This window comes from Eretmochelys imbricata, chromosome 5 (assembly GCF_965152235.1).
Source record: "Eretmochelys imbricata isolate rEreImb1 chromosome 5, rEreImb1.hap1, whole genome shotgun sequence".
Lineage (NCBI taxonomy): Eukaryota > Metazoa > Chordata > Testudines > Cheloniidae > Eretmochelys > Eretmochelys imbricata.
The window spans coordinates 65,399,077-65,420,886 of NC_135576.1; the positions used below are offsets into that span (position 1 = coordinate 65,399,077).

At 38.7% G+C, this 21,810-nt stretch overlaps 1 protein-coding gene across 12 annotated transcripts in view; it reads left to right on the top strand.

Moving 5' to 3' along the window:
* PAM (peptidylglycine alpha-amidating monooxygenase) overlaps positions 1–21,810 on the top strand; it is a 223,932-nt gene that overhangs the window by 66,015 nt on the left and 136,107 nt on the right. For 11 of the 12 annotated variants that reach the window (XM_077817250.1, XM_077817254.1, XM_077817257.1 and 8 more), the window contains exons 2-3: positions 7,587–8,094; positions 9,373–9,493. In XM_077817250.1, the coding sequence (XP_077673376.1) occupies positions 8,003–8,094; positions 9,373–9,493 (213 nt within the window). In that variant the 5' untranslated portion in view covers positions 7,587–8,002. The remainder of the gene's footprint in view (positions 1–7,586; positions 8,095–9,372; positions 9,494–21,810) is intronic. The other variant, XM_077817253.1, reaches the window with a different exon arrangement.

A 21,810-nucleotide genomic window follows, 5' to 3' on the forward strand; every position in this document is an offset into this window, starting at 1 on the left:
TTTCACTATACTATCTGATTCATTCCCTGAACACCATCTATGCTGTGCATAGAATGCTAATGATCATTCAATTAGAGACTGTCAGAATGAGTACCTGGTGATAGAATTAAGGTTGCATCTTCTTTCTGACATTCTCAGTAGGGGTTTGTGCTAGAGTTAGACCCCCCCTAGTCCCAGTTCTCAAGATAATAAAGGAGAGGAAACTAAATTAACAAGTAAAGAGCAGCACCAGCTCCTCTGTCCTACCTCTGTGTGCTTCCTAGAGATGAACAAAGCTTGGATCTCTGCTTGCTCCTTTCTGGGAGCTGAGGATGAAAGGTTGTCCACCTCCGCAGGCTGATCCCTTCTGAACTAGACTTCTCTCTTTTTAAGTGTCCTCCTCCAAGACTGGCATGTTTCACAAGTGAGATGGAGCAGGGCTGTCTGAGCCCAAAGTTGCTCTTTAACCCCTTCTTGCCTGGTAAAGGGTTTGTACCTTCTGTCATGTGCATAATCCATTGTAATTGTTTTCCATGTGGTCAATTATTTACTTAAATTTTCCTTTTCTCTATGTTAAGACCCACGTAATAGAGGAGAGAAAAAAAAATTTTTAAAGGTAATTGTAAACCCGCAGAGACGGGAAGAGGACTCAGAAATGTTTTCCACGGTACTGGAAACTGTTCCTAACTACTTTTTTTTTAAAATTGACTAGAATTCCATTTGACTGTTTCTTTAAGAAGAAACTTCATTGAAGAGAACGGAGAACTCTGTAGCCAACAAACTGAGCTCCTTTTTAACTAAATTAAATTTTACAAATGTCTTCCATTTAATGGTTTTAAAGCATTATTAAAATATTATAAAAGCTCCTTTAAGATATGGATACCCAAGTCAAAAATGGAACTATAAGGACTGTTAGATAATTGTAAAAAAACAAAACACAACATCATAATGCTTTCTAAAGATGATTTGCAAAGCATAAGCACTAGCTGTCTTTGAAATAAGTCTTATTCTGATTGGAAAGCTGTTACACACTTGGTTAGAGAAAGCACAACAGTATGTATAATTCACTCTGAAGTATGTAAGAATTTTATCTTAAGGGCTACTTAATTTTATAAGATATTGTACACAGTTTCATTTTTATTTTTTCTTTACATGTATTAAAGCTAACTTTTGCACACTATTTCAAAATGTATGAACTGCATAATAAATATGCTTTTTAGAAACCATTTCCCAATTGGGCTGGGAAGATCAAATGAGAGAAAATAAATGTTGAGTTGTGCTCTATGCACATAATTTGTGTAATTTTGTTAGTTGTTTTTCTCCCCCTTAAATGTGGACATCTGGAATTTTAAATTCTTTTTAGGGATCCTGCTGACTTGTTAATCATTTCTGTGCTTTTTGTTAAATGGAGTATTTCTTGCATGTTTCCTGCTGGGAAAAAGGAGTAGCTTTAGAACAGGACATAACTGGATACTGTACATATCTGAGAAGTCTACTGCATTATCATCAACCAGTAAATGCTTTCTAGTACAGTGTGAAATTCTCCTGAGGACTGTAGAATGCAGATTCACAATTTAAAGGGAAGAGATGATGTATGCTGCTAAAAAGGGTGTGTTTTGTTGTCTTGGGTGAAACCCACAAACACTGAACTTTTTACACATGGTGTGAAGTAGGAGAGCATCTAATGATATTGGTCAAACATTAAAGCTTTCATGAAAAATTTGTTTGGTAATGTTTTCTGTGGGGATAGTCAAAGAACAGAGAAGTTTGAAGACCAAGGAATACACTTAATTGAAATATATCATTGGTACAGTATACTTTATATAGATACAGATGTGTTATGAATGTAATAGAGGCTGCTAGCCTCTATTACATTTTATATCTGTTTGAACAGACTCTGGCTATGTTGGTTCATTATACCACCCTGACATAACGGAGTTGGGAGAGGATCTCTTTCTAGGGGGAGAGGATCTACAAGTGTGGGCTGAACAGTTCTAAGGGATCTTAAGAGTAGCAAAATCTATCAGAAAAGTCTTGAACTGAACTTGTTTATTTGAGCATAAGCTTTCGTGAGCTACAGCTCGCTTCATCGGATGCATTCAGTGGAAAATACAGTGGGGAGATTTATATACATAGAGAATATGAAACAATGGATGTTACCATATACACTGTAACAAGAGTGATCTGGTAAGGTGAGCTATTACCGGGGGGGGGGAGATTCCAATTCAGCAGTCTGTTTTTGCAGTCTTTTTGTTGTAATATTGCGACCTTTAGGTCTGTAATCGAGTGACCAGAGAGATTAAAGTGTTCTCCGACTGGTTTTTGAACGTTATAGTTCTTGACGTCTGATTTGTGTCCATTTATTTTTTTACATACAGTGTGTATGGTAACACCCATTGTTTCATGTTCTCTATATATATAAATCTCCACACTGTATTTTCCACTGAATGCATCCGATGAAGTGAGCTGTAGCTCACGAAAGCTTATGCTCAAATAAATTTGTTAGTCTCTAAGGTGCCACAAGTCCTCCTTTTCTTTTTGCGAATACAGACTAACACGGCTGCTAATCTGAAACCTGAACTTGTTTTGTTATTAAAGCCAAATGCCAGGAAGGGAATGGGGCTTTACCTCTGCATAGTGTGGATTTTGTTTTAAAGCTGGTTCAGAGGCACCTACTCATACAGTATTATAAAAATCAAAAAGAGCTTTGAGAAATGGAAAATGCTGTGCTTTGCAAAAGAACATCCTATTTTGACAGATAAAAAGCTCTGGAAGAGCAGAAAGAATGCTCCTCCCCCCCCCCCCCCATAAAAGTCTGTGTGGTGGCTGGGATACAGATGCAGTTGAATAATTTGCAGCTGGCTATTCTGCCATCCAACCGTCCTGTTACATTTTATAAAATCCCTTAATTTCACAGCACCCCATGTATTAGGTGTCAATCAATATCCACATTTCACTGATGCAGAAACTTGAGTTGCACAGGTTAAATGCTTTGTTGAAGATCACATGTGCCATCTGTGGTGGAGCTGGAAAAAGAACCTAGGTGGTCTCACTCAGTATCGTGTGTTTAATATTTATGAAACAAGACGACAAACAGCATTTGTGAAAGAAAAATTAAAAACTGGAAACAGGCACTATGTAAGCTTCCCAGATAAAGCTTTATCGGTCTACTTGACTGTGGTCATTTGCCTCTCTTCCTTGCATCCTTGTCAAAGGAGAGAATACCAATTGCACTGAATTGTTTGGTGTGTTTGTGCTGTGGACGAAAGATTTTAAGGGCTAAATTGAGACTACCAAACACTTGCAACCCTTTTTCAGATGTGTTCTTGCGGTCGACACTGAACTATTGGAGTGACCAAGTTCCTGTCTGCTCTTCCATTCTTCAGTATTGATAATTCATTCCTTCTTGTTGTTCCTCTGAACTGCTTGCTTTGGATCCTTATAAACTTATATTCCGATAGTATTGTTAATCTGATTTGTATTATTATGGAATTCTAGCTTCTTGGCCACTTTTTCAACCTAGTCTTGTCAGGGCCTCATCCTCTTCCTAGCTGCTCATGACTGTTCTTCCACTCTCCCACATTCCCCCTCCTTCCTAAATAATTCTCATTTTCCTTTCTGTCCCTTGGGCTCTAGTTTCTCTCATATTATTTCCATCCTTTTACTTCTTTTCTCTTGCGCCCTCTGGAGAACCCATGCAACTTGGAAGCAAAACCACAGTTATCAAGATGTGCATATAATGAATCTAAGTAACAGTATAATCTTATTGTATCCCTTGTCCTCATTTTTCTCCCTCTCACTGCCTGGTACTCTCACTCATTGCATCATCTCTGAAATTAGACTGCAATCTCCTCAGGACTGAGCAGTATATCCTGTTTTCTTTTTTAAAGTAGGCAATACACTTTAGATACTCTGTGTGTGTGTATATATTTAAAAAAACAAAACAAAAAACACCCAGTAATTTACTGGTGAAATTCCACTAAGGTCTGATTAGCTACACACAGTTTGGATGTGCAGTATGACACTTGTGTATGCAATTGTGCCAATTTATTGCAAGTTTCTCTCTCTCTCTCTCTCTTTAGTAGAATATATAATCATTGGATACAGATGTAATTGTCTCAGTCACCATTGATTTAAATTTTAGCTTTGTTAGATAACAGTAGGTTATCTTTCTAGCTCTTGTGGGTACTCTTCTATAGGTAGTGAATCATCAGACTTATAAAGCATGTTTTCTTGCATGTCAGGTTATTCTGATTTGCACAGACTATTACTATGCATAACTCTGCAATGAACACTGGAAGCTACTGAATATAGCAGAAAACATTTCAGAGTGCTGATTGCCTCAGTAGTGGGAGACGCCATTAACAGTAAGTTTATCCGTAGTCTCCTCTAAAGATTGGGTTCAGTTAGTGGATGAATATTTATAATAAGGTGTGCTGCACATAATCTCAAATAATGTTTTAGTAAAAATTACCAAAGATTTGTTTCATAGTTGCTGAAAAATACTTTGTCAAAATTTATATCTCATGAATTTGAGAATAATTTCCTACACTGTAAGATTACGTAAATGACAGTAAATATGTTCTTTATTTCTGGCTCTAAGTTTTTTTATAGCTCTTGTGTTGTAGATATATACTTATAGGGTGTTCAGCGTGTGAAAGTGAACGTTAACGTTAGGTAGTATTAAGTAACTTGGGTTTTTTGCTCTCTACTTTGTACAGTCTCATAAGAATGACCATACTGTGTCAGACCAAAGGTCCACCTAGCCCAATATTCTGTCTTCCGACAACAGCCGGTGTCAGATGCTTCAAAGGGAATGAACAGAACAGGGCAATTGTCAAATGATCCATTCCATCATCCAGTCCCAGCAGCAGGCAGTCAGAGGCTTAGGGATACCCTGAGCATGGTCACATCCATGACCATCTTAGCTAACAGCCATTGATGGACTGTCTTCCATGAACTTCTCTAATTCTTTTTTAAACCTAGTTATAGTTTTGGTCTTCACAGTATCCCCGGCAATGAGTTCCACAGGTTGACTCTGTGTTATGTGAAGAAGTGCTTCCTTTTTTTTGTTGGTTTTTTTGCTTGTTTGTTTGTTTAAACCTGCTATTAATTTCATTGGTGACCTGTGGATCTTGTGTTATGTGAAGGGATAAACAACACTTCCTTATTCACTTTCTCCACACCATTCATGATTTTATAGATCTCTATCATATCCCTCTGAAGTAGCAAACCAGATATAATTCAATAATAGCCAGCTAGGTGCATTCCAACTTTTTAAACCCTTTTAAGTCAGGATATTAGGGTAACATGGTTCATTTCTTTAAATGTTTTTGCTTCTAGCGCTCAGATTAGTGCTATGAAGACTATGTAGCACATTGCAGAAAATCCATAAAAATTAAATAAATAAAAAGCCCAAAATGGTCACATGAGTAACTACTGACACGACAGCATTTGTTTAGCTTGAAAGCTTCAGTAACTGGGATTCTGAATAAGTTCGCTTTTTTTTAATGTCCCACTCCTGTGGGTGGGGAAAATGGTTTCTCATAAAAGATTCTTCATTAAACTTTGAATTTACCCATATTGAGGAGAAGAGGTGATCAGAACTTACATTTCTCTTCTCCTCCATGTGATCACACACACTCATGATTTTTTTAAAGGCTGTCTGATGTACATGGGCTGAGAATTCTCTTTTAGTACAATCAAAGTGCCAGGATGCTGTACAGTTAGTGATCCATAACCTTATAATTAACATTTAAGTGTATGGTTATCTGCCCTCTGTTAAGGGATCAGATTTTTGTCCGAGGCTTGTCTCTCATATGTCTCTTATTTTGATAGTTGTTACTCACTTTAGTTCCAGAACTCCCTATTTTCCCTGTACCTGTTACCACAACCTGCCCACATACCCCCCACATCCCGTACCCTACCGCCCCCCCCTGACATCCACACCCCGTACTCCCCCACACTCCCTGTACCCTGCCACTACAGCCTCCCTGCTCCCAGACTCAGTCCACATCCCCACACTCTACCCACCCACTGTAGCCTGCCCACATCCCTGTATCCTGCCACTACAGCCTCCCTGCCCCCAAACTTGTCTACATCCACACCCCATACCCTGCAACCCCATACCCTGCCCAACCCCGTATTTCTCTTTCCCCCTCTCACCCCCCCTCCCCCCGCCATTTGCCACTGTTTTTGGTATTCCATCACTTTATTCTTGAAAATCATGCACATCACGAATAAAGAATCATGAAACTAAAGTCATGGACAGTTACTTATGGTATGAATATTGGGGACATCTTTGTCCTATGCTTGGGCCTTGGCAGGTTAAGAGCTAGGGGGTTGAGGTCTGAATATGGTTATTTCTCAGTAACCATATACTTCGTATCGTCCTCAAATGAATAAAATACATGCAAATGAATATTATGGTTAAATTATGTATTTTTTATATTAAAATGAAATGCAGTTTACTTTAAATTCAGTAATTTAAGTTAAACATTTCATTTTAGATATTTTATTATCTTTCTTTATTTGGTTTCTTTCATCACAGTCTCTGGTTGCTGGCAAAAAAGTTAATTTATCCTTTAAAATTTATTTTATACGAAACACCGGATCGTATTTCAGAATTTTTATACGTTCTTTAGAATTTGATGTTTGTATTTACTGCTGGAAGTGAAATTTTCAAACTGATTTTTTCCACTTCCCTTTGGAGAGAACTAGTCCGTCTGCAATATCACATGGATTATTTGGTAGTTGTGTTTCTTAAATTTTAAACTTTGTATTTATAACCTTAAATTTAAAATACAGAATCTCATAAATCAGAAGAATGAGATTCCAACAGTTTTAAAGCAGTGAATGGAATAGTACCTTAAGCTTAAGTTTCTCTAGTTTACAAATGGCTGGAACACCTATTTACTAGATGAAAATAGCATGTTCTGCTATCACATGCTTGTTAAATTATTTCCTAAAAATAATTCTTAATTAAAATCCTATGTCCATTCCTAGCTAGTTGATAACTGCAGTACCTACAGTATAAAAATTAAGAAACGTGTACTTTTGTGTGGATATTATTTCAATGATATATTGAGTAAATGGTATGCCATTTTGCTATAATTGTGTATTAAAGGTTTAATTAAAATATGAAGCATTTTATTCTCTAAATTTACAGTATCTGCAGACATTTTTCTGTATAATAATTTTTGTCTTTATTTACAGTATTTACAACCCTTGATGCTTGTCATGTGGGTTTTCCCTCAGTATGTTGAATGCATTGATAAGTTGTGTGTATGTCTGTATAATGTGCTTTGTTCTTTAAAGCTTCTTTCCTTACCTCATATGCTCCTGGGTCTAAGCACTATTTATTTCTCTTTTCACATGCTACTTAGCCATCTTCCATTTGAATAACTTTCCCAATATATAGTGTGGAAATTGCAATAGTTTTTGTGCATTTACGATGATGGAAGGGCAGTGAGAGACTCGGTGCATTCTTCACTGGGTTGGGCTAAAGCTTATGAAAGTACTAATGTATTAAAAAGCTTCAACAGGGATTTGCTGAGGACTAATGTTGTAATGTGTTAGTCATCCTTTATCTGCTTCTGTTTTTACAGGTTCTGAAGGATGGCTGATGTTGGTTTGTGTGATGCCACTCGGAGCTCTGTCACTGTGGACTGACAAGTAACCTGCAGGTTTAACAGTACAGCAGGGTTAAAAAACCATCAGGAATGCCACTTGCTTCAGCTCCTTAACTGGACAAAAGTACAGTGTAGCCTATTTGCAAAGCGAGAATCTTCAACTGATTTCTTTTTTGCAGCTAATAATAAAGACAACCTAACATCATCTACCTTCCTGGTTTACAGTGCTTCACCTTCCAAGACAGATGGTGTGTCAAAAGCTGTAAGATGCCTGCCGAACACACAAAAATGAAGTAGTGAGCTGCTGCTGCCTAATTGTCAGGAACACAGCCGACAGAGCTGCACTACCCTTTTTCTGCTCCCTTAATCGGTCCAGGAACAGCAGGGTGGACATGGCTGGCCTCATTAACAACCTGCTAATACTGTTGCTTGTTTTTCAAAATAGCTGTTCGGGTTTCAGAAACCCACTTTCTGTCTTTAAGAGGTGGGTTATGCAGAAAACATCTTTTGGTATTTTCGGTGCATGCTGCTTAGTGATGCTATCACTTTGTCTAATGCAAGTGTTATAAAGATTAAAAAGTATGTACTAGCTAAAAATTATTTACAGAGAAGACACATTTTTGTATAGCGAGCTTCCTTTGAACTGAGATCCTCTTCAGAGTTTGAAAAGACGTTCTTTTGTTGTATTTTGGAGTCATGAAAAAGAAGAATCTGTTGAACCCCTTCTGTTGCTCCTTGAAATATGAATCTGCCTTAGCAATATGATTAAGATTAAATAATAAAAGAATAACTTAAGATTTGTGTGTAGCCCCACTGACATAGTTAACACATAATATATATTGTCCCTGTCCCCATGAGCTTACTAGCTAAACTGTTACTTCTTCATGAGATAGTGTCAGTTAGTTTTTAATTAGGGATCTGGTGTTTATTGTTTTAGATCTTTGAACACTAAATTATGTAGATAAATTTGGGGGTTGCATGTGTGGGGGAAATCCACTGTATTAGCACATAAGAAAATATAGCATTATATATTCAATGTACACCCTGTAGTTACCCCATCACATTTATCAACTGATAGAGTTAGAATTTACATTACATTAAATGTTTTTGTCATGTAGTCCTCATTAGTAACAAGTTGAATATTTGCTTTGTTTCTTTGGTTACATGTAGCATTTACTACAGACCCACTTAACTCCCACATATGAAGTTGTAAAATTTACTGGTAGGTAGTCTGGAGATACTGTGGGCAAATATGTATTCAATTATAATAAATCAACATCTCTAGAATCTAAAATCAGAAGATTTTGTTTTTCTGCCCCATTCAAATTGAATTCTATATAAAATCTGAACTTTTAAAAAGCGTTGCTATTTTCCCTCAGCTGATAACACTATATGATATGTTTTGGCATATTAAGAAAAAATGTCCATATATGTATATACCTTAAACTGTAGTTCATATAAAGAGCTTATTTTTAGTAGTAAACTTTTTTTGGCTAGTACTTCATAGTTCAGTCTATTCTAATGAGTCCCATGAACACCTCCAAAATATTCAATAACTCACTTTTTAATCAAAAGATCATAAGGGTGTTAGACTCCCAAATTACATTGAAAATCAGTGGGAATTACGTGTCTAATTCCCTTACGATCTACTGATAATTCCAATTTATACATATTGCTGCTTTTTTTTTTTTTTCTGGTAATATAAAAATACCAACTCTTGATCAGTAAACTTGAAACCATTTTTTAATTTTCTTCTCTTAAGGTATAAAGATACTACTAGATCTCTTTCAAGTGAATGCCTTGGAAACAACAGGCCGGTGATTTCTCTTGGTCTAACAGATTTTGCATTGGATATTCGCATGCCTGGGGTGACTCCTAAGCAGGTGAGACGAATATAGTATTTCATTGTCCCTCTCCATTACACTTTAAAAACCAGAGGAAATGAATTTTGCTTACAGCATTAATAATTTTCTAAAAAGCAACAGGCTAAACTTTCTAGTCCCCTGAATACAGACAGAGCTATAGATTCCTACAGGAAGAGTCTAAAATATTGAGTAAAATAAGAGATTATAACTTTCAAATTACATAAGATGTTGTCATTTGATTAATGTTACTTAGATTATACTTGTTTTATAAACTGAATCCTTAAAACCTAATTGTGTTGTGTTTTCAATAGAATAATATTCACAGTGATGGAGTATGCATTAACAAAGGAAAATGACTCTTAAAATGAAAACCTCTCCAACTGTGCTTTAACACATTAGTTTATATAGGTATGTGGTTCTCCAATCTGATTGCACCGTGATCCCCTTCTGATAACAACAATTACTACACGACCCCAGGAGGGGAGACCGAAGCCTGAGCCCACCTAAGTTCCGCCACACCGGAAAGGGGGGGCCAAACCCAAAGCCTGACCCCACTGCCCTGGGCGGGGGGCTCAAAGCTGAAACCCAAGGGCTTCAACCCTAGGCAGGGGGCCTGTAACCTGAGCCCTGCCACCCACGGCTGAAGCACTCGAGCTTGGGCTTTGGCCCAGGGTGGTGGGTCTCGGACTGGGGCCTGAGGCCAAAGCCCAAGTCTCAGCCAGTCCTGGCAACCCCATTAAAACAGGTCCCGACCCACAGTTTGAGAAGCGCTGATATAGGTTACAGCTAGATACACCAAGATACACCTATTGGCTCTGGTGATGGAGGGGAGGGTGTCCAGGAGGCTCAGGTTACAGGACCTAGCTCTTATATTGCTGTTTCAGGCAATTGTGCCAAACAGAAAGGAAATAGAATGCATGCAACGCACAAACCCACATTTGTGCTTCAATATTTATGACACTAAATTCAGTTCAGGAAAACGACCCTAACATGTGGTTCATTGCATAGTTTTCTCAGCATGATTTTCTTATCATATCCTGGGCAAATATAGATTGGTATGATAGATTGTTGGCAGGGAATATTAAAAAAAAATATATATAATTTTTTTTAAAAAGTACCTTATTTTTAAGGTGTGTATAAAATAGTCAAACTTTCTACTGTCTCTTTTACAGTTTTATTAAGCATGATAAATTGTGATTAATTATTGTTTGCGGTCAGGCAGTGCCTGGGATTATGTCCTTTATTAAAAGGTAGTACTTTTTTCCTTTTAAAGGGCTGCAGTGGCATGAGAACAGGATGTTGTGCTGCAGTAGATGACTCATTGTTGCAGATAGCACTTCTAGAAAAACTATTGAGGAAATATAAGGATTTCAATTACTGGGGACCTCCCCCTTGGAGCATATAATTTTGAGCCAGCTGTGACATTTTAATGATTGCAAAACAAGTAAAATTACTGCTATTGGAGCCTCTGACTGCATAAAAAGTATTTGAAAATATTCTTTTGGAGGGGTGGGGGGAAGTGCTTGAAGAATTCTGAGGTGCATGTATGGAAATTCACAGGTATTTGCTAGCAAAGCACAAGACCCATTAGTCGAAGATATAAAAAAATGTGTCTAACTCTGAAGAGCTATCTGTTTTTACTTTGCTCATCTAAAATCCATTAGTGCTAATAGAAAGAGAATCATGATAATTAAGCTTAAGATTCTGTCATAGGTATTTTTAGAAAAAGTCAGGGACAGGTTCATGGTCACTAAACAAAAATTCACGGGAACCCACAACCTGTCCCTGATTTTTACTAAAAATACCCTGGGGACAGGGCGGGGGACTAACCCAACCCTGGCTGCTGCTCCAGCAGCCCCAGGGCAGACAACTGCTTCAGTCCTGCCCCATAAGAAGTCCTGGAGGTCCCAGAAAGTCATGGAATCCATGACAGAAACATACCCTTAATGATAATCATATATTTACGTGACACCCATATTCAAGAGCCTTCAGGCAACTATCAGAAATATAACTAAGATGTAAAATGTAAGCAAAAAAAGATAAGAGAACCCTATCCAATTCCCAAACAGGCAAATGAAAATAAGTAAAGATATCTTCCATAAAAGAAACAAAGAAATCCTTTACAGTTTGGAAAGGAAACTTGGTCTTGGTCTTTGATCAGAATGTCACAGATAAACTTTGGTATGTTCTACAAGAGTTTATGTAGGAGTCGTCCTCCCCAGGCTGAGAAGGTAGCCCCCTTCTGCCCAAGGTTACTGTGTGGGATGGCTAGCAGCAGCTTTATCTGCAGTAAGCTCAGTTGCTGTGACAGGGCAGAACACTGGTGGAGGGTAGATATCTGTTCATTGTGTATGTGTGGGGTGGGGAGCTATACAATGGTCTCTTTGCTGTCTCATGCCTTCTGTCATCCAAGTGCAGAAGACTCTTGCTCCTGGCTGTTGACTGACGTGTGCTTCTTAAGCATGGCTCTACTGGAGACCTCTCTATTAAAGCCATTCATCTTGATGGATAATTTCAGCTGCCATGTAAAAGCATCATAGTTTCCCATCCTTTGGGGCTCAGAGTGGGAAGGAAAAAAGTGGTGCTACTTTTCTAAGTTCCACTCATGTGAGTTGCCAAAATAAGACACTGGTCATAGTAGATCGTGCAGATATTCAAAATGTAATTGTGTTCTTGCTTCATTCCTTCTTGATTGGGAGGAAAAAATAAGTAGTGGTACATTTCAAACATTACCTACCTATGATGCCAAAATGATACTTAACTTGCGGTAAAGTCTGCAGTATTATGATCCACCATCTTCCTCCTTACACAAGGAATTAAATAATTAACAGTGTTGACATTTATCAGGCATCAATGAGATGTATGGGGCAGTTCTCACCTCTCCAAGCTGCTATTATGAGTTCTGTGTAGACTTGTCTCTGCTTTGGTTACACATGGCTCACATTCTTGCGGGTTTTTTCACAACCATAACAGTTAGACTTTCTTTTAAAAAAAAATGAAAGCTGGGATTCAGGGGGGCAAGTTAGTAACTTTAGAGAAGTGCCAGTATGGCTTAGGGGTGCATACCTTCTGTTTCTGAGTCCTGCTTTTCTTCAGAGAGAAATGTGTTGACGTTGCATTATATTCTATAATATTGATGTGCACAAACTGAGAAGTTCATCGTTCTAACCAGCAAGTGCAGTCTAATTTGAGTAAACAGGAGTAAGCTACACTTATTTGTTCTGGGGCAGAACTTTCCTCTCTGAACATTGTGTTTTCTATGAAGGATAGAGAAGTAGTGGTGAAGATATAAAAGTTTCTTGGATAATAGTTGAGCAGCTATATCCAATCAGTATCAATGGCAAAGAAATAAGACTATGGCATTTCAATTATTGGAAACTAAACTGATTTTAAAAGCTAAAGAAATCTGCAAAAGTGGACAAAATTGATTATAAATCCACTTGACGGTAATTTCTCCTCTACATCTTAATGATTTTTTTGTTTAAATGTTTTTAAAATAATTTATAGCCAATAAGAACAAAGTTACTGTGGAGTATTACATCTTCTTGTACAATAGAGCCCAATGTGGGACTATTTTTTAATACCACTCCCATTCCACTTTACAATACCCACTCCCAACAACTCCTGCATGGTTTCTTGCATTTTTATACCACTCCCACCTGCAAAAACCTTAGATCCTGCAAATGCTACTAGAAACAAACAAAAAAAATGGTTGGTTACTATGTAAACGGAATGCAGACACAATTTTTGCCACTCAAAGAATAAAAGAAATCTTGCTTAAACCACGTAAAAATTACTTTAACTCCTCTTATAATAGACATGAAATCTTTCAATCCCTTGCTTAAATTTAAGTATTAAAAGTATAAAGTGTTTCCCACAACAAAATACATTTTACCCGCTCCCACTATTATGGCAGCAAGATCTGCGGGATCCCAGTCTGCTATGCAACACAGGCTTATTGCAAAGACAGGCTTCCCTGCAGCCCTCACTCCCCAACTCAGGCTCATATTCTGAGCTCCTCTTGCTTCCTGTTTCCTCTCCTTATATTCTCCCCAATTATCTTGTTAACGCAGTGGTTATCACTCAGGTGCTCACAGTCCCCCATGGAAAGTGTGTAATTGCCCTCAGGTAGGACTGCATCTGCCTCCAGACTGCAGCAATGTCAGTGATCAGTGTGCTGCTGATAGCACCCTGTCACAGTCTCACAAACAAACCTTTCCCCTCTCCTGTCTTTTTAGTGAATACTCTGAAAAGAGAAAACAGAGACTTTGACAACTAATAGACATGTTCTATAGCAGGAGTGGGCAAATTTTTTGGCTTGAAGGCCACATCGGGGAATAGAAATTGTATGGTGGGCCATGAATGCTCACAAAATTGGGGCATGGATGAGGGAAGGGGTGCAGGTTCCGGCTGGGGGTGCGGGCTCTGGGCTGGGGTTGGGGATGAAAGGTTTGTGGTGCAGGAGTGTGTTCCGGGCTGGGATAGAGGGGTTTGGAGAGTGATCAGGGCTGGGGCAGGTGGTTGGGGCATGAGGAGAGGCTCAGGGGTGCTGGCTCTGAGTGGCACTTACCTCAAGTGGCTCCTGGAAGTAGTGGCATGTCCCTTCTCCGGCTCCTACCCGGAGGCACGGCCAGGTGGCTCTGCACACTGCCCCATTGACAGGCACTGCACCTGTAGCTCCCATTGGAGCGTTTAGGAGCCAGAGTGGGGCCACGCTGCGGCTTCTGGGAGCTGCACAGAGCAGCCCCGGCACCCTGGCCGAAGCGGGGCCGCCCATGACCCTGCGCCCCAGCCAGAGTGGGGCTTAGCCATGTGGTGTGGCCCCTGACTCAGTGCCCCAGCTGGAGTGGGGCAAGCCCAGATCCCGCTTCCCAGCGGGAGCTTGCGGGCTGACTTAAAACGGCTCGTGGGCAGTAGTTTGCCCATCCCTGTTCTGTAGGACTACTGTATGATCCTCAATTCATTCCTTTATTTATGATCAGTGGGACCAATGCACTTTGTAGCAAACCTTACTAACAAAAGTCCTACCAAACAAGCAAAGACAGTTTAAAAGGAGGAAAATAGAGCTTTTCCTAAGAAGTTCCAGTGGTGCTGGAAAATTTTTTATAGTGGGGGTGTTGAAGGTGGAAACCATGTATTTGGGTTGTAATTACTACTTCTAGCCAGGGGGTGTGGCAGCACTCCTTGTTCCAGCACCTATGAAAAGTTCTGGTTTATTTTCATCCAGACAGATTTCAAAACAAAGTCTTCAACTCATGGCTGTTTAATCAGACTAAGGCCACAACCCAAAAAGAAGTAAACTGACAGGTGCACACATTCTTCAACAAACGGTGTTATGAGGAGAGATCTCCTTCAAGCAGCAGCAGCCACCTTTCACTGTATTGGATGCCTTATTAAAATCTTTGTTTATAGGGTGCTGCCTTCTTCCTCTTGAGCTTCTGAGTGTATTTCTCTGACCTCAAGTTGCTCTTCCTCCACCACAGGCAGATGTTGCCTCCCTAGGCAACTGAGGCGTGGGTAGACTTAAGAATCTGAGGGTACCCTTTTGGATCCTGAAGGGTCTGCACTGCCCATAACATATCCTCAGAAGACTGATTTAGGTCTCTGGCACTACCAATGGATAATGATATTGACCTCCTTTGTAAAGCACTTGGAAATCTATTGATGAAAAGTGCTAAATAGGAGCATGGTGGTGGTGCTTAGAATTCTTAATACAGGCTCTGGAAACAAAATGTACGTTATGGGAAAATGACTTATTGACATATTTGTAATCTTTTTTTAATCCATCCTACTTCTTTCTTTCCTTTGCTCTTATTTATTTACTTCACTGTCCCAAATATTATCTTTTTGGCATTTTTTCTGTCCAGTAATTTACTGAATACAAGTGAGTGAAGCTTTGCTACTTAAACTGCATGCAGCTAGTCCACATATGGGTCCTGTAAGTAGTGGGCTTTTTGATATATTGGGCAGTTTTCTAACAATGGAGAAAAAACATAATTTCTTTAAGGAGTAACTCCATGCTCCAGGCAGGTGAAGGAGTTCAACAGCAGCTGCATTGGTGGTGCCCCTTTATGTTGTTTGCTAGTATGTTGCATCCTACTAGGAGCCAGCTGGTGTTACTTCTGGAGACCCAAAATTTAAAACTATAGCTAAAGTTAAGATGTGAATGTCTGCCTCTTGCAGCTGTCCATTGGATGCATACCCCTATAGTTTCCTGATTATTATTTTTTTTTAAAGATAAAACTTGTGGGTCACGTTTTCAAACCATTTATTAATTCTGTGTGCTAGAATTCAGTGTGAAAGATCATTTAAGAAAAAATATATTTTGTATTTTATAAGTCCTGTGTAGGCTATGTGAAGCAAAGGTTACCAGGGTAAACATACATTTGTTTTAATTGAATACCAGAATTGTTAAGCACATGATAATCTACGCAACATATTGGCATGTCAGATACTGCAGCCCTGCCGTATCTGAAGTGCCCTCTTTTAAATAATGTTTTCAATTTTTTTCTGGATTTTTGATTATGATGACCTTTTTTACGTACGAGAACTACAAATCTTCCTCGTTGAATCATTCAGAACTGTCCCTTTATGTGTGATTAAGGAGAGTACATTAACTGTGAAAAGCAAGCTTTGTGTTGCAAGAGCATTGTCTGCACTTTGTGTAAAGAATGCAACAGTCACGTGGAATAGTTCCAAGCAGTTCTTATAAACAGGGTCATTGAAGTACAAATTCAGGCAATATAAATCTGGAAATAAATGAAATAGAATAATTCTCCAGTTTGGTTAATAAATGTGAAGTGGTATATTTTCCCTGTTGATCTGATAGGAGTTTTAATAGGTGACTTTGAATAATGCATTATCTCAAACATGTAAAAAACCAACAACCCATAGTATGTAAATTTCTTCTGGTATTTATTACTAACTATACCAAAACTTTCAGATGGCATTTGTCCCAGATGTTCTGTATAGTAGGGTTACATGAGAAGTACAAGTAAGATGTGTAACATAAGGACTTCACACTGAATGCATCCAATGGTGAGCTGTAGCTCACGAAAGCTTATGCTCAAACAAATTTGTTAGTCTCTAAGGTGCCACAAGTCCTCCTTTTCTTTTTATAAGGACTCGAGTACATCTTACTGCTGGAGGTTCAATACCTAATGGGTTTTATCTGGGAGGAGTACTGGGGATTTTATTTAATTTTTAGGAGGATGTTCTTAAATCTTTCTTTATTCAGCAAATTGTTACAGAGGTGGTAGCAGTACAAGAAAATGATTCATTATGGGCTTTGTTCATTGTTCACCAGTGTGGGACTTTTAAAGATAGAATGAAAATAGATGTACGAGTCTCTTTCAGAGACAGTGTAAGTGGGAATGGATGGGGGAGATGAATTTAAAAACATTTGGTCAATATGAAAGATGGAAAAACAACACTTTCAGGCAAGTTGAATGCTGTTTATGAAAATGTTTTTAAGTATGCAGAGTATAAACATGTTCAATTTGTAGACTAACAGCAAGCTTTAGCAAACCAGTAATGCTGTTGTGATTGTACACATAATGTTTGTTTATAATTTAATATGAAATAATGACAAAAGATTGCAGGGCAATTGACATTTGCTTCTCTGCAGTTATATTGTTCATTAATAGCAGTGTCTCCATTAACTGGGGGGTTAGTATCAACCACTGGCAGTTTGGAAGATGGATAAAGGGAAATAGTGTAAGAATTATTCACTGTGAATTGATGAAATGGGCAAAAATACAGCAGTATGAATTTGAATTTGTGGTTATGCAGTTAGAGTGCTTAAAGAACAGATCAGTGCCCCAGAGCTAGTAATAATTGATACTTTCTTCACAGCACTTCACAAAACTTAGAATTTAATGAATCCTCACAACATCCTTGGGTAGGGGGGAAGTAAACATATTATCCCAGTATTACACATGAGAAAACTGACATAAAGAGTTGGCTTACCCAAAGCACACTCGCATTCACAGCCATTGTATAATTATGGGGCGGGGCCAACAGAGCAGGAGGCTGCATACCAGAGCTGGTCAGACAAGTGGGCTCCATTCTATGGGTCTGTCCAAATAATTGTAACAAGCACCAGTGTTGGCTAGTTGGAGTTTTAGTGACAGGAAGTGGGCCTATTCCTGCTTCACCTACAAAGAAAATGCTTTCACCAATAATGTGGATCAAGTTCATTAATAGAAGCTCATCTTTTGGGGCCCAATCCTAAAATGGTGTAAATCAAAATCATTAACTTCAAAGGAGCTATGTCAGTTTACACCAGCAGAGAACCTGACCCATTATTTTTATTGTAAGTTTGATCCAAGTTTTCGTGTAACCTCTTAAATAAAATACTTAGGTTCCTTTTTGGAGGACACCATTGTTCCCATATTGTGTTACAGCCTTAGAGGAAATCATTTTTCTATTAAGAAATCTATTAATTTAACAAATGAAATCTAAAATTCTTTCCTCATTTGGACCAATAATATATCCTTCTCAGAAGCAGCCATGTCCACAAATTCTCAAAATGGAAATCTGTCTTCTCCTCACAGGATATCAGAACTGGGTGTCATATTGATGGAGGACCAATGCTGTGTATTCAGCAGTGATGAGGTAGTATTAAAAACAGTCCCAGCCCTTATCCCAAAATCTGATTCTTGCCAATTTTAAGTGGTAACAATATTATCCTATACAAATCCTAAACCAAAAAAAAAAAAAAATTCAGGTCCTAGTTGGATGTAAGAAAAGTCATCAAAACATTCTTAAAATACACTTAGTTTTACTAAGACCATCATGCTGATGTTGTTTATTACGAATTAGTAAATCAGAAATAATGTATTTAAAGCGTCAGTAAGTAGATATCAAGTTAATTGTCGGAGATTTATAAAACTAGTAGCCAAGCCAGTTGTAACAAAGTACACTTCATTAGAAAAATGGCAGCTTCCCAGGCAGAACGAGTGGAATTCATGTAGGAAGAAAAATGAATCTTGCTCGAAGGTTCCTGGATTTAGGGGACACTATAAACTTGACCAGTTGCTGCTGGCTAATACAGCTTCTGACAGGAGTGACCTGAATTTAGTACATCTCTCTAAGTACTTCTGTAGAGAGATTGCTTAATTTCTTCCTGTCCTGACTGTTTTTACTCACTTACGGCAAAATGTTCAGAATGTGAACCAATGAGCAGACAGTAACAAGATAAGAAATTTTCAAGTAGATAAGAACAGATTTTCCATTCTGCACCAAACATGGGTATTCTAGACACAAATAATAGTAATACGCCAAAATAGTTGAATTAAAAAAAAACATTATTTACACAGAGAAAATTGCATATGATCTGATGCATCACAAACTTGGCAAACATATTCCTGAACTCTTACTATTAAAAGTAATGTTATTGCTGGGAATGTGGGAGCAACAACCGATTTTTCTTCCCCAATGTAAGTGAATTTACAGTTTCTGGAGCACAGCTGATTTACTTCTGGAATGTCATTTAACTGTCCTCTTAATGCTTAATGCATTAATGCTTTAACTGTCCTCTTGTTGACTCACTTCCACAACCTTTCTGAGACTAAAGAGAATGAAGTAAGTGTGTGTGTGAGAGAGAGAGAGATGGGGGGGGGGGGGGAGGGCACTTGTCAGCTAGTAACTAGAACAACTTTCCTATTGGCCACCTAATATCCATTTAAAAATGTTTTACTTTTAATGTATTTCCTTTTATTCTAGAGTGCTTTTACAAACCATTGCTGTATTAATTTTAATTAAATGGGCCCAGTGAATCAAAGGTGTTAACATGACCTGGAAATTGTCAAACATTAAACAGTTCTGAACAAGGTCTGGGGTTTGGTATATGGAGACGTCAGTCTGCTTAGTACCATAGCAAATACACCATTAAACGTCCTTTTAACCTTGTATTAAAGATACAGAAAATAAGGGAAAGAATTAAAGCATTTAAAATGTTTCTTTTTAACAAGATGTTAAAACGTTAAGTATTAAATAAATCTTTCTTTGTTCCCTTTCCCTTTAGGTGTAGAGAAAATTTTGAAGGGGGAGTGGGAACCCTTGTTTGACAGTGTCTCAGATGTTAATAAATGTCCTTCTGTGGGTGTCATCAATGTAAAGGGAAGGGTAAATACCTTTAAATCCCTCCTGGCCAGAGGAAATACCCTTTCACCTGTTAAGGGTTAAGAAGCTAAGACAACCTCACTGGTATCTGACCAAAATGACCAATGATGAGACAAGATACTTTCAAAGCTGGGGGGGGGACGACAAAGGGTTCTCTCTGCGTTGTCTTTTGCAGGGACCAGAGCAGGAACGCAGGTCAGAACTCCTGTAAAGGGTTAATAAGCAATCTAGTTAGATATGCGTTAGACTCTGTTTTCTCCTAGAGCTCCAGGAAGAAATCACAGCCAGCGTTTCACCCTATCTGTGATTGGGGGGCGTGTCATAAATATAAAAGGAAGCGTAAACACCTTTAAATCCCTCCTGGCCAGAGGAAAAACCCTTTCATCTGTAAAGGGTTAAGAAGCAATCTAGTTAGATATGCGTTAGATTCTGTTTTGTTTAAATGGTTGAGAAAATAAGCTGTGCTGAATGGAATGTATATTCCTGTTTTTGTGTCTTTTTGTAACTTAAGGTTTTGCCTAGAGGGATTCTCTATGTTTTGAATCTGATTACCCTGTAAGGTATTCACCATCCTGATTTTACAGAGGTGATTCTTTTACTTTTTCTTCAATTAAAATTCTTCTTTTTTAGAACCTGATTGCTTTTTCATTGTTCTTAAGATCCAAGGGTTTGGGTCTGTGTTCACCTATGCAAATTGGTGAGGATTTTTATCAAGCCTTCCCCAGGAAAGGGGATGTAGGGCTTGGGGGGATTGGGGTGGGGGGAGAGGGGAGGGAGACGTTTCGAAGTGGGTTCTTTCCCTGTTATATTTGTTAGATGCTTGGTGGTGGCAGCAATAAGGTCCAGGAACAAAAGGTAAAATAGTTTGTACCTTGGGGAAGTTTTAACCTAAGCTGGTAAAAATAAGCTTAGGAGGTTTTTCATGCAGGTCCCCACATCTGTACCCTAGAGTTCAGGGTGGGGAAGGAACCTTGACATGGGGGAAAAGTTAGTTTATTTTGGCAGGAGCTGTTACGGTTGTTAAAATCCAATCCCATTCCTAGAAGACAAAACTAGGCAATAGCAAGAGAGGTGGAGAACAGAACAGCAAAGATAGAAAATGCAGCTTCTGTCTCTGGTGTTGACTTTGACTTGCAGTTTCATTGCTGAAAAACAGAGGCACAGCAAATGCTCTTATTAGCAATTCAAGACCTAGCAAACTTGTACAAACATTGGGCTGGTTAGGGCATTGCTTTTTAGCTGCCTTTCTGGTCACAGGCTTACAGCAGTGTTGCACAATATGCAGTCTTGGCTGGATAAGCCAGACTCCTACTGAACAGAAGCAAAAAGGAGCGGGATAGGAAAGAGAAGAAATAAGGCATCAGGGAAGGAAAAGGACTCATTGGCAGGGGAGATGACATTCCAGGTAGTGGATGGATTTTAGCTGAAGTTGATGGAGGTGTTGATATCATCTGGGTCCTTCTTGCTGGCCTGGCCTGGTCTGGCCTACTGTTGCCAACCCTCCAGGATTGTCCTGGAATCTCCAGTCATGTGATGAAGCCTCCAGGAATATGTTCAACCAAAATTGGCAGCCCTAGCCTGGCCAGAACATCTCTCGGGATCAAAACAGTGAAGGTATTATGGTATATGCTGGAGTCTCAGGAGACAATGGCAGACATGATGGTGAAGCTTGTGCCGTCCCCTTCTTTCAGTCAGCAATTGTTGCACTTTCACATCGCTGATTTCTCCCTAAAGTCTTCTCTTTTAAGGACCCTAAATTTTGGTTCATTGATTTCCACGCTTCTTTTGTTTATCAGACATGATCTTAACACAATCCTTGAGTTATATCAGTAGGGATTTTAGTTTGAACTAATTCAATCTTTGACTCCCTTTTGCATTTTTTCCTATTAGCATTTATTGTTACAGATTACTGAAACATTTTGTAAACTTACATCCACTTTCCCAGAGTTGAGCTCACAATTAGGATAAATTTGTAGGCCCAATTATTATAACATCAGCTATGTACAAAATAACTGAAGGTCGGTCACTTCTGAGATAGATGGTGGCAGCCAAGCAGACAGATGACACACAGTTAACCCCAGTAACATGAAATAAGGTTGAATGTTCATTTTCTGAATTAATTGCTTTGAGATTACACGAAGTATTCTCTTCAGAATTCAAGACTGCTGCACAGCAACTACACTGGAATGGAGATATTGTCTCCTTCTCGT